Genomic DNA, 13,534 nt, shown 5'->3' with positions numbered 1-13,534 from the left:
TTAAAGAAGTTGTGGTGTATTTGGAGATCTCATTTACTCCCAAGATGAGGAATCTCCTGTAACTGACAGAGAGCCAATGAGTATCATGACTTCTAAGAGGACCCAAAACAGAAAGACATTTGTAGATCAGCAGGACTGTTCTGTGACAGATAGAAATCCTGAAAATCCCATCCTCACTTGATGTGTAAACTCATAGGTATATACTCATAGAAAATGCTTACATTGTCCCATTCACACATGGTGACCATGCATTTCAGTATACTGATTATAGTGGAGGTGCAACATGGCCACAGTTGTGAGAAGGGAAAGACTATGGACAGATATTACAGGGGTTCTATTCACTTGAGTAGTACTCCTGGAAGCTAGGCAATTACCGTTGGTGTTTGGCTGTACAATCAATGGCCCCTTCATTTAACAAGTAGGAAGTGTAACCATACGAATTCACTTTTGCTCAGATTAACACCTCATAGAAGTATTGTGAGGGTAAATGGGGGAAACACATAAGGTGCCTGAGCTTCTTTGAAGAAGATTTGGATAATGATAAGGCATGAAATTGGGATATACCCATATATACTCATGTGTAAGTCAACCCGCATATAAGTCGAGGCACCTAATTTTACCACAAAAAACTGGGAAAACTTATTGACTCGAGTATAAGTCTAGGATGGGAAATGCAGCAGCTACTGGTAAATTTAAAGAATAAAAATAGATACCAATAAAATTACATTAATTGAGGCATCAGTAGGTTAAATGTTTTTGAATATTTATTTCAAAGAAAAACAGTAAACTAGCTGTGTAAGTGGAAAAGAGGGTCAACAAGAACAATATGGTATCAACAATAACTTTAAAAGTGCAAAAACCTTAGCTCAATCAGTAACCAAGCTAAAACACCAGAGTTAAAATCCTTCACAACTGGATTCCTCCTCATCATCTGTATGTCCAAATGTAACCCAACTGAGATTTTAAGAGGGATATTATCAGAAATGGAAAAGGAGTTTAAGTCTTTGACAGTGTGATCCCACCTTGTGACCCTTAACGTTCACCAGACTTACAACAAAAGAAACTTTAAATCTGTTTTCTGTTTCATAAACAATAGTGTGCAGTATAACAATGAAATATGGCAAACCAATACAGAAACAATAATCAACATATAATAGTTCTGGCCTGCTATGCAAAACAGACTAGCAGGGTCTCAGTCCTTTCTAGTTCTCTCTAGCTGTGTCCTGTGGCACTGTTGATGGACTTGCAGCTTTGCTGTTCTTTGCTGAGCCCTCTCTCCTTATTGTCAAGCCTTCAAGGGTAGCCCTGAACTATGCAAAAATAGTTCATAACAACTGAACTCCAGCTACAGGCCTCTTAACAATTCTGAGGAAAATAATATTTGTATCACACCCATTATAACATTTTATAACAGGAAACCAAAATACAAACTAATAGTCAATCATTATAAACAGAATATCCCCTTCTCAACAATTAATACAAACATTCTCATATCTGAAATATGCAAATACAGTTCATAACAACTGAACTCCTCTTAACAATTCTGAGGAAATGGAGCCTTTTTTCCCTTATATGGAAAATCTCTTTAGCTCCCCCTAATGGACCCTGGGTTACACAAACAGAGTTTCAGCTATAGCACATTCAGCTGTATATAAATACTGTATATACTTGAGTATAAGACCCGAATATAAGACGAGGGGGGCTTTTTCAGCATAAAAAATCAACTTATACACGAGTATATACGGTAATTATAAGGAATAAGATGCATCCAATCCATCTACAGATAACCAATGATTATTGTATTAATGTTGACAATAAGGTGTGTGTATTGTTTTCATGTGATGTTTAGGTTACAATCTGAATGGTAAGGAAGCAAAAGGAATTTTGTCTGGAGCATGTGGTGGCTCTCACCAGCACTGGCAGTTGCTCTTTGTATTAGGATGTACCCAGCTTCTAAATTTCCTCACAGGATTGAAAATACCTTATTGTCTTCTCTTGTAGAATGTGAATGATGAATCTCCAGTCTGTAAGCCACCACATTATGAGAAATGGATTTACTCTACTATAAAAACATCAGTTCTACAATTAAATTGCTCAGATAAAGATTCCCCAGCTCATCAACTCAGCTACAATATTGTAGGAGGTATCTCATTTAACTATATGAGTATCTGACTGCAATAGGTATAGCATCTTCAGGTGCATTTCTTTTCCCATGTTTGCCCTTTGGGGTCTGAAGAAATATTAGAAACTAGGTAACACCTTTCATGATAATTCAGTGATGAGTAATTGCTTCTAACTTGGGCTGCTACAAGCAGTGATATATGAACACAGAATAGGTCACTTGCTGAAGAGAACATAAAGTGTTAAAAATTGAACACTAAGGCCCCTTTCACACGGGCCAATAAACACAGATGTAGGATGCTAAAAATTCAGTTTTGCCTTACTTCCCCCCCACCCCCGTCAGGAAGTGAGAAGAAGTGGGCTGTGTACAGTGCATTTCCTAGGCAACCATTGGTGTTGATTCACAACCAGTTCTGGATAAACTTCTTCTAATCATTATAAGGCAGCTAGAGCACATGAGATGCATGCATAGTGGGTGTGCCAGTTTTATGATGACATAGTTTGGCTGGAAAGGAACTCCTTCTCAACGAAGAGATTATTTCTTTGTTTTTTCAGAAATGGAGTGGTTAGTCTTAGATCCCAAATAAAACATATTTGGTATTTTATGACATGTTTTCCTAAATGTGGCTCTTTTCTAAACACAACTCTTTTCATCAAACAAGCATAATTAGAACTTTAATATCAAAAGACGCTTATTCATTTGTAGTGCATAATTCTATAAACTGGAGAAATGATTATTATGTATTATGCTAACTGTATTGTTTGTCTCCTTTCAAATCCCATTCTTTCCAGGGAATGGGCATAATCGATTTAAGCTCCAGAGACAAGGTTCTGGCCCACCTTCCTTGGTAACCACACAGAACTTCCAATATGATGTGTTTCGAGGAATTAAAGATCCCACAACATTTCAGCTATTAATAGAAGTGGCTGATGAAATGGGTGCCTATTTGCCTAAACGCTTGTCCACAACAGCAACTGTAATCATACATGTGATACCTTGGAGTACAACCAAGCCTTCAACTACTACCAAAACAACCACAACTGCAGTAAGTCCTGAATATGCATTTTTACACTTCAAGCAGTATCCAAGGATGGAATACGTAGATGGAATATGTATAGCCATGAGGGTTACCAGCTCTAGGTTGGAGGTGGAGCTTGGAGAGTGCAGATTTTGGGGGTGGAGCTTGGAGAGTGCAGGTTTTGGAGAGGGGAGGGATCTCAGCATGTTACAATGCCATATAATTCATCCTGCAAGGCAGGCAGCCATTTTCTCCAGGGAAACTGATCTCTATTGTCTGGAGAACAGGTGTAAAAGTGGTAGATCTCCAGGCCCCACCTGGAAGTTGGCAACCCTAATAGCCATCTATGGGTAGAAGATCATCACTTTTTCCAACACTTCCCCCACCCCCAAAACTTTCTGGTTTTGAGATTGTTTTCCCAGGATTGTGCAACTCTGCTGAACCAGTGGTTACTAACATGGCACAGTGGCTCATGTTAATGGGGTTTCCAAAGCTCACTTGCTTCTTTCACAATCCTGACTTTCCTTCACTGCATTGGAACAAGAAGTGTAGCAGAAGAACCCAGAAGACATCCCTTTGTGTCTATAGATAGCAAAAAAAAGTGCTGTCCCCATTATAGGAGAATACATCTTTTGCCTGATGTACCCAACCTTATCTTGTTTGCCATTAGTTAGTCTTAACCCTGTTGTTATAGTCTTTCTGGCTTCGACTGAACTTTATAAAGTTCAGGATTTTGTCTCCTGAAGCAGGCATTCAGATGCCTTTGAATACTGGTGATGGTCATCCCTTGTTTTGTTAGGTTTTTTTTTTTTAAAAAATCCATTAGCTGGTCTCACAGTGAAGATCTACTCTTCTGTCTTTATTTTACTTCTGTTTCTAATGTATTTTCTAGGGCAGATATTCATTTTCTTGGATACTCTCATCTTGGATACAACTCATGTACAAAAATAATATAAGTCTAAAATGAGATAGCCAGCTGAATCATTAAGATGTTAAGACAGGAAATCAAATTAACAGGCCACACTCATCGAAAACTCTACAGCCCAGTGCACTTGGTAAATCAGATGCAGCAGATGTTAACTGTCCAAATCTTTTAGTTTCATCATTTGGTGACATAATGCTGAGATTCGTATCAGACACACTTGCAGTGTGTGTTGAGAGCCTTTGGTAATTCAGCACAGTCAGTTACTTCAGTTGCCCTGAATATCAGTATCATAGGCAGTCTGCTTTATCAGCATGGAAGATCTGTACATGCTCATCTGTCTGGCATCCCTGAGAAAACAATCCAAACTGGAAAAGCTCACATATTTAATTAACTGCATATAAATGTAAAGAATGAAAGGAAATAGAATCCCTCTGACTTGACACTGGAACTCTATCCTTGTCACAACCATTATCGTTCTCACAAGAACACCCTCATGTTATCTGGAAAATATTATTTTCTGCTTCAACGTGCATGACAGCCAGCATAGTGTAGTGGTGGTTAAGGTGTCGAACTAGGATCTGAGGAGCCCAAGTTTAAATCCCTAATCACACCAGGAAGCTTGTTAGGTAACCTTGCCCCAGTCATACACTCTCGGCCCTAACCCTGACTTGTATTTGGATGGGAGACCTCCAAGAAATACCAGGGTTGTGAGGCTGCTGAATCACATCATCTTTGGCGAGAAATCCTAAATACAATTTATCCTTCTACATCTAGTGAAGTTCATAAATTAGAAGGGTTTAATTCTGCTTAGGCTGACATGGTGAATATTGCTCCCACTATTGCAGCCAATAGTGATAAGCAGACCCAGCCTCTATCTGTTCTGGAATTAATCATGCCAGTCTAAATATGTCTGACATTTTTAGGAACAGGGTCAGATTGACATAATTAGTCCCTAAACTAGGTCATGTTTAAGAGGCTTCTTAGCACTGGGATTGATCCAACCATCTTCCATGGAACCTGTCTCCAACTTAAGTGTTTCTTCCTCTAGCAGAATTCACTTAAGTTGAAAGATGACTTAGGCTGGAAGAAAGACTTAAATATTAATCAGTGAAGTGGAAGGGAAGGGATAGAATACACTCTAATGATATTGATAATTTGTAGTGATTGATTTGAATTTATAGGCCCCTCAGGAGTTAAGGTATTAAGTTTTAGCATGCTGAGCTTGTGTGGAAATCCATTAGGCAGTAAATCACATCCCCATATAACAATATCATTGCTAGGCATGAAAACTTCTCAATCACTGCCAGAACTGCCCACAAAAATATTAACCCTCCCCCAACCCCGCCAAAAAAAGGGAGACTCCATTCCCCACAAGAAGGCCACAGTAGGGCTTGAAGCCTTTGTATTATCAACATTCATTGGACTTGGACAGTTTGAAATCCTGTTCAAAATGGAACCACGGGGCAAAAATATTTTGATGGGCTCCCTTATTTCAGAATTTAACAACTCTTGCCAGGGCAAGATGGTGATAGTTTTCAGGAAACTAGTCAGCTGTCTGTAGACAGAATATTTGCTAACCCCTCTCGCATAGTATGCTAAGATGATGGAATTGCTAATCAGCATATTTTCCCATCTGAATGTATTTTCTGCTTTTTTAAAAATATCTGAGCTGAAGATCTGATGTTAACTACCTCAGTATTCATAACAAAAACAAACACCAACAATATTCCATTTGTATCTCACAAGATTTTCAAAGTGCTTTGGAGCTTAATTTTAGCATTTACTTTCTCAGTAAGAGATTCCTACTTTATTTACTCTGTATGATATCGCCATCTGTTGGGTTGAAAACTGCATAGTCACCAGTGCAAATTATTCTACTATCTAAGAAGGGGTACCCCACATTTTTTTCATATCAGCTGTACACTTACTTCTTCCTTTACAATCCATGGAAGTTTTACTGTACCAAACATTGAACTTGCTGGACCAGATTGCTTGGTAATAAACTTTAAAAAACATTCAGCATTCCTTTTATTCTAGGATTTCATAAGAACCTAGACGCTACTCCAGATAATGAGGCCTGATCCTATACATGACCTTGGAAGTAAATCTGAATCAGAATTTGATTCTCCAAACATCAGTTCTAGGGGGAAAAATAACTATGCTCAGTTCTGAATTGCAGATGTTATGCTTTATATTTCCTAGGTGACCACCGCAGTGCTGTTTCGAATTTCGTATTATTGGCACCCTAAGAACTGGTTTGCTGCTGTTCTGACTATAACAGGGGCTCTACTCTTGATGAGCCTGTACATGGCTGCCTGCCTCTGCTTCAAAAAGTAAGACTTTTATTTTTAAAAAAGGAAAGGAGACCACTGGGGTGACAATGGGCACATCTAAGCAATCTATGCATTTTTTTTCCAAATTTATTTTGGATTTTTAGGCCGCCCATTCCAAAAAAGGGGTTAGGCAGCATATGTAACCTCAGCTTGTGGGTTCTGTGGGGCAGTACTTGGAAGGAGTTGCAAAGAACCAAATTTAAACAAAACAGTTTACTTCTCTTTACAAATAACATTAAACATCAACATTTAACATTACAATTCAAGGTCCTGTTCAGGTTGCATTTCAAGTCCTTCTAGTTACAGTCTACTGATACTGCCAAGTCCAATTCTTCTTTGCAAGTGGGTTGGCTCCTGAAGACTCCAAGGGCTTGATGAACAGGATGCAACATGATGAAGGTTTCCAGGAGAACTCTCACCCATTACAACCACAAAAGAAACCCCTGAAACAGCATGTTCAACATTTCATAACATACGCTTTAAAACAAACAACTTCACCTTCCCACAGTAGTTCCTGCAACAAGTAACAGTTTACCTTAACAAGGTGTTAAAGGCTTATAGAAATCAAGGTCCGAGTCTGGAAGCCTTGTCTTCTCCAGAGAGCTCTGCAGCCTTTCTGCTGCTCTGAGTCTCCACCCCCTTACTGGTTTAACCCATTCTGGGCATGGGGGTTACACATACAATCAGTAAAACAATAAATAGATACAATTAAAGCAAGTGGATCATAATCAACAAGTCAAACAGTAAAACCCAGTAACAAAGATGGCAACTTTCCTACCTGGACCCACAGGAGGCTTATATGTGATAATGTTACATGCATGAATAAAACTTCCAGTGTGTAATGAAGGTCTCTTGCAGTGCAGGACATCCCTCTAGTCCAATATCCAATATTTCCAAAAAGCCAAAAATACCATTCATGTAATGCCTTTATTAAGACTAACCCAACTTTATTAGGAGGCAAAACAGTATGCAAGCTTTCCATCTCCTCAAAACTCTTCATCAGGTCAGATGTTACAAAATAAAAAAGAAGATATGTTTAAGCAGGAGCAGCAGTGGTGTAGGAGGTTAAAAGCTCGTGTATCTAATCTGGAGGAACTGGGTTTGATTCTCCGCTCTGCTGCCTGAGCTGTGGAGGTTTATCTGGGGAATTCAGATTAGCCTGTACACTCCCACACATCTAGTTGATAGTATCCTTTCCAAATAGCTTACCAGCATGGCCAATTGGCCATGCTGGTAGGGGCTGATGGGAATTGTAGTTCCTGAACATCTGGAGAGCCGCAGGTTCCCTACCCCTGGACTAGTCACAGCTTCTCGGAGCTCTCTCAGCCCCACCTACTTCACAGGGTGTGAGGGGGGAAGGGCAAGGAGATTGTAAGCCCCTTTGAGTCTCCTACAGGAGAGAAAGGGGGGATATAAATCCAAACTCCTCCTCCCTCCTCCCTCCTCCCTCCTCCCTCCTTAAAGCTTCCTTCTTCTTCTCTTGCTTTAAGCTACCTTCATTTGTTAAGGCCATAATGAATTTAAGATACTCTCATGTCTTTATTATGGTGGGACTTCTTGACAAGAAGATTAGGTCTCAAGTTGTCATAGGACAAGGGCTTTAAAAGAGAGAGGCAATAAAACAAACTCCATAGCAACAATATGCATTCTGTGGTTCTAATGTAGATACATTTTGCCCTCAACAGTGTTCCAAAATGTGGGATGCTATTTCCCAAATGCTGTACTGATGAAAGTCATCCATTGCTTGCAAACACTGAGCAAATTGCCACTTCACCAAGGTAAGGAGATTCTTCAGAGATTTTTGTTGTCTAATGCATGTCATTGTTGATAATCAAGACTATCTATGCACATACTGAATAACTAGCTTATGAATGTTGGCTGAGAACTATACCATACTGTGTAGCAGTGGTTCTCAAGCATGAATGTGGAATTTTCCAACTCAAGAGTTACCACCAGACTTGCTTGGAGTCAGATTTGAAGGTAAATTAGAAGACTTATGATAAGGAGAAAAAGTTGGGGGATTTTGAGGGGAACAGAACTCTCTAGAGCAGATTTGCTGAAATTGTCCCCACATACACAATTTTTGGGCAGTTATTAATTAGAAAGAGAAGAGTTTGAATTTATACCCCACCTTTCTCTCCTGTAATGAGTCTCAAGACAGTTTACAAACTCATTTTTCCTTTCTCTCTCCTCAACAGACACCTTAGGTAGGACTGATACGGTTCTGAAGAACTGTGACTAGCCCAAGGTGACCCTGCAGGCTTCATTTGTAGGAGTAGGGAAACAAATCCAGTTCATCAGATAAGGGTCTGCTGCTGAAGAGTGGGGAATCAAACCTGGTTGTCCAGAATAGAGTCCACTATACCACACTGGCTCTTAAAATGATGTCTTGTTGTGAATTATATGATACATAATCTTTGCCCTGTAGGACATGAGATTCAGCATCACAGATTCACCAGCAGAACAGCTAGATTTGAGTTCAGTAGCACTGTTGTGAAAAAACTTATACTTTCAAGATATTCCCTTATATTAATCTAGTGTGTTAATTTGAAGACCTTCGCTGAGGCCACATGTTAAAATAGACGGTTATCTGGATGTGTTTATATAAACCTGTTGGAATTGCTCCTCAGAGTAAAACTGTTTGAACTACTCATTCTTTTAGCCTCTATTTTGGAAGCCAGAAACATTTCCTGGTATCAGAAATACAGCTTTGAATAAAGAGTGGCCTGGCTTTGACTACAATTTATTTGGTGAATTGGGAGCTGTGCAAGCCCCTCCTGCAGCAAATAAGATAGACTCTGTAGTTGTCCTTGTTCTGCATGGATAGATTGCGACCACCATCAGGCCTGCAGCTGTCTGTGGATGTTTCAGACAATTGGAAAAAAAATTAGATTTTAGCCCAGTAGTACCTTAGAGACCAACAAGATTTTTTGACATATAAGCTTTTGAGTCAAAGCTCCTGAACTTTGACTCTCAGAAGCTTATACTCCCAAAAACGCATTAGTTTCTAAGGTGCTATAGGACTTTAATTTCTAGGTGTTCTACTGCAGACCAACATGGCTATCCTTTGAAAGCAGCCAGTAATTTGTTTATTGCAGTTCTCAGTTTAGCTTCTTAAAGCATAGAGCATCATGGATTTCATTTCATTTTATTTTAGAAAAATGCGTAATTATGGAGAATATTTGTGGAGTTCATAACAACGTGTCATAATGTGGATTAAAAAGAATTTAACTTTACATCTTTCTCAATTTTAAGATGGAGGTCACTGAAAATATTTTTATCTTACATTTTTGTATTTGTATTTTTTTATATTTTTGAAAAGAATTTTGATAAGAATTGTCAGATTTCCTAAATGTTTCCCTTCACATTCTCCTGTGGATCATGCATCTTCATAGAAAGGTTTACTCCCAATAATTATTTATTTCTCATGTTGGAAAGGGAAGAGTGACCCATTTCTCAAGTGTTCTGATTGCTGGACAGATGTACCTAATGCCTCAGTTTACAAAGGGTCTGCTGGTGATCTACCTAAAGAAGTTGTGGCAGATACCTTTTTTGTTTTTTTACCATTCTAATGTTCATATATTTCTTTCATGGGTTCCTCTGCAGGAATCATATTAATGATGCTGGGAAGAGAAGTTTGAGAATTGGTGGGATTACTGATGCCAAGGACTGCATATCCCTGGGTACTCAGTGATCTTAACCTGTTTGCACAACATTCCTGGAGTGAAAGCAAATGCTTTTAACTGAGTTAGGCCGTTTCCGCACGGCCCATTAACGACGGCCTGGGGGCGTTAAAAACGCCGCCCCCGTGGCTGCACTTACGCGTTAAGCGACAGGCGCCCGCTGCTGCAACGCAGAGCAGCGGCGTAATTTGACTCCGCTTCCTTCCTCCCAGGGCGGCGTCAGGCCGCCTGAAACAACAACCCTTTTTTTTAAAGGGTTGTTGTTGGGGAGGAAGCGTCTTCCCGGGCGGCGTGGTGCGTAACCGGGCAGCGCTGAAGACGCTGTATCTCCCATCTCAGCCCACTCACGGTGTCCCTCGTCGTCGCCTGCTGGAAACCGCCGCAGCCCCGCCTACACTGTCCTCCGACCTCCAGGGGTCGGTGGAGGGCAGCGTGGGCGGGGCTGCTTAATGTTCTGCCAGCAGGCTAATGACGCAGGACAGCTCGTGAGTGGGGCGGAAGGGGAAGAGGCGACTCGCGTGCGGAGCCAGCCTGCCCGTCTGCCGACCTCGGCTTCGCCTGCTCGCACGCTTAGCGTGCGGCGGCGACTTTAAGCCCCACGCCGCCAGAACTCTTGGCGGCGTGGGGGCGACTGGAGGCCGTGCGGAAACGGCCTCAGGCACTTTTGTTGCAATTAAAGAGAAAGTTCTAACCAAGAATATTTTGCCTATTGCTGCCTGTTTTGTTTATTTCAACTAGAAAAATGAATCCACCTGAGAAGCTACCAACATCAGAGAAAAAATCACTGCATGTGATTCCTAATGTAAGTGGAAAAAAGTGGTACTTGGATTGCCTGAAAAAATGTTCTGTTTCATTTATCTCAGCAAAACAAAATTCAGTTCAGAAGAAAATTTCAAGCTCCATTTCGAGGAATCTTCATGTGACCTGCAAATAATATTCCATCTTGCCATCCAAGGCGTACCACTGCATACTATTGGCCATCAAATAATCTGCCTAGCTGTATGCCATTCTCTTGGTTGTCCCATCCTTTGGAGGATTTTTGTCTCCTTCTTTTGGTTCACTTACTGCCACCACCTGGCCTTTGTAAGAATCACCCACCGAGAGAATGAGGAATTAGCAGCTTGCCAGTGGATTGACTGCCTCTCCTGATGCCGATATTGAAATAGTGTGTCTGAATGGAAGACATCCATGTAGAGCAGAGGATGACTACCAGAATTAAAAATGATACAACAAATATTTTAAAATGTCCACTTGCACACCCTCAGCACAATTTGAGCAAAGCATCCCAAAATAAAAGTGCAGACCTGCATTGTTTCTCTTCCTCACCTTGTATATGCCCTACTTGATATTATTCTATGGTGGGCTCTTTAACTTAAAAGTAAACAGTGTTTTAATAGTTTCCCATTATCTTTGAGTCTTGATTCAGACCTAGAGCCCCCACATGGCAATAGCTGCTTTCAGCAGGAACCCAGGTGTAAGATTCCTTTCTGTCTAGGTGGAATTAGCCAAAAAGAAACCCTTCCCCTCTGTGCCAAAAGGTTTTTATCATCTCTGCTTACCCATCCCGTGTAGATCAAAAATGCTTTTTCTGAGTCTCAAAGAAGTTATTTTCTAGCACCTTGAATCTCCAATATCTCTATTCACTGCTAAGTGTCACCTTCTTGAAGGAGGGGTGAGCTGATCATTTCATTGTGTCTAGCAAGGAAGGAAGTAGCATTTCTAAAATGCTTGGCTGGATGAGGCTTTACTTCCCCACTCCAACCTGTTTTCTACTAACAGAAAGAAAAACTTCATATTTAAAAGGTCCAGGTTCAGTTAGTGGTATTGCCATTTAAAGCATCTCAGGTGGGAACGAACTTCTTTGTCCAAGATCATTTCTACCAGCCAGAATAGACCACATTGAGCAAAGTGAACCAATAGTTTGACTTGGTATAAAGCTGACTTTTATATTCATATTGAGCTGAAAGAGTTTCTATAGCTTTAATTGTTAACCATTTTGTATTTTATATTTCATTTTATGGATGACTGTATAGTTGTAACTTTTATTGTACTAGTATATTGTTTTAACCATGTAGCACTCTGCCTTGAGCCCAAAGTTGTTGGGGTATGGCAGGATATAAATTGAACAAATAAAGAAATAACTAAAATATTATTAGGAAAAATTAGAAAGGAACAAGTTCATGAGAAAGAATATTTGGTTGAATTGGTGAGTGTGTTCTGAATGTTTGCAATGTGAAGACTTTGTCCCTAAGGGTTTAAGAAGAATTATTAAGGGGGGGGGGGTATGGAGGATGGTAGAGATCAGGACAATGAAATTTTAAATGCTATGGAAAAGGAGGGAGAATATTTTAGTTACCAAATATATTCAGTGACTCTTTTTTAAAGCATATTTTCACTGCAAAACTAGATTCTGTTTGCATCAAAGTTGCTAACAGAAAATTTAGTCTGAATCCAACTCAGCGACCTCCATATATGTTGTTTTCCAGACTCCTGCCACTTATGATGGACGTGCAATGGATCAAGGTATCAGTAACAGAATGACCTTTTCTGCATGCTCAAATTATTCCTGATTTTCTTGGGAGTCAATCCATAAGCACTGGAATCGATTGGAACAAAGTTCCTCTGCATGTCTCCTTTCTGTGTGATTTTTTAACAGTTCTGGAGTCAGTTTATTTTCTTCTACATATGTCTTAATTAGAATTTTCAAGGACTGGTGCTATTGTCACTTATGATGTTGGTATCACAGTACCTACCCCCCTTTTTAAATAGCCCTAAAATATTGATATAACATTTTCGTGTTGTAATGATGGCTTAAGTCACCTTCCTGAATTCCCAGCTTTCATTTAAAAACACAAAATAAATCTCTGCCCCATTTCCTTATGGAGATATGTCTTTCCCTCTATATATACATCTGTGAGGAAAAAGGCTTACTTTTTAAAAAATTGAAAATTCCGAGAACCTGCTTAAACAACAATTGCAACACTACAGCATTATAGATCTATATATAAATATTTTAGAGCTATATATAAAAAGTAAAATTCCTCTGGTGGGGGTGGAATGTAGAGTGGTTTAACAATGATGACAGTCAACTCATTGAAAAACAGAAATTGAAAAGTAGGCTGTAGGTGAATGGGACAAAGAAAACCAACATAAACATTATGCACTTGGAAAAAGCCAACTCAAAATCGGTTTCCAAACAAATGCTGAGGTAAAAGTAGTATCCAAAGAATCAGAAAAAGCCTAGGGGAGGAGAAACTGATATGAAAACTAAAGGCAGAAAAAATGCATGCAGAAATCAGGACATAAACCAGACCAGTGTGGAACTAGATCTGACCAGAAAAAAATCTCATGCTGAAAAGTCCACATAATGTATCAAGAAAATATCCAGCTATTCTGATCTGGCCACATGATGTCACTAGTGTACCAGAAATAATCTGGAGTGACCAAACAAAT

General features: G+C 39.7%; 1 protein-coding gene across 1 annotated transcript in view; it reads left to right on the top strand.

Annotated features, from left to right (window-relative positions):
* The window catches only part of LOC125435400 (cadherin-related family member 4-like), a 59,478-nt gene that overhangs the window by 44,050 nt on the left and 1,894 nt on the right, over positions 1 to 13,534 (top strand). The window contains exons 11-16 of the mRNA XM_048501598.1: positions 2,002 to 2,143; positions 2,914 to 3,167; positions 6,268 to 6,398; positions 8,084 to 8,176; positions 10,820 to 10,883; positions 12,568 to 12,604. Of these exons, the coding sequence (XP_048357555.1) occupies positions 2,002 to 2,143; positions 2,914 to 3,167; positions 6,268 to 6,398; positions 8,084 to 8,176; positions 10,820 to 10,883; positions 12,568 to 12,604 (721 nt within the window). The remainder of the gene's footprint in view (positions 1 to 2,001; positions 2,144 to 2,913; positions 3,168 to 6,267; positions 6,399 to 8,083; positions 8,177 to 10,819; positions 10,884 to 12,567; positions 12,605 to 13,534) is intronic.

This window comes from Sphaerodactylus townsendi, linkage group LG06, assembly GCF_021028975.2.
Source record: "Sphaerodactylus townsendi isolate TG3544 linkage group LG06, MPM_Stown_v2.3, whole genome shotgun sequence".
Lineage (NCBI taxonomy): Eukaryota > Metazoa > Chordata > Lepidosauria > Squamata > Sphaerodactylidae > Sphaerodactylus > Sphaerodactylus townsendi.
The sequence above is the reverse complement of the archived record's forward strand: the minus strand, read 5'-3'. Positions and strand labels throughout refer to the sequence as shown.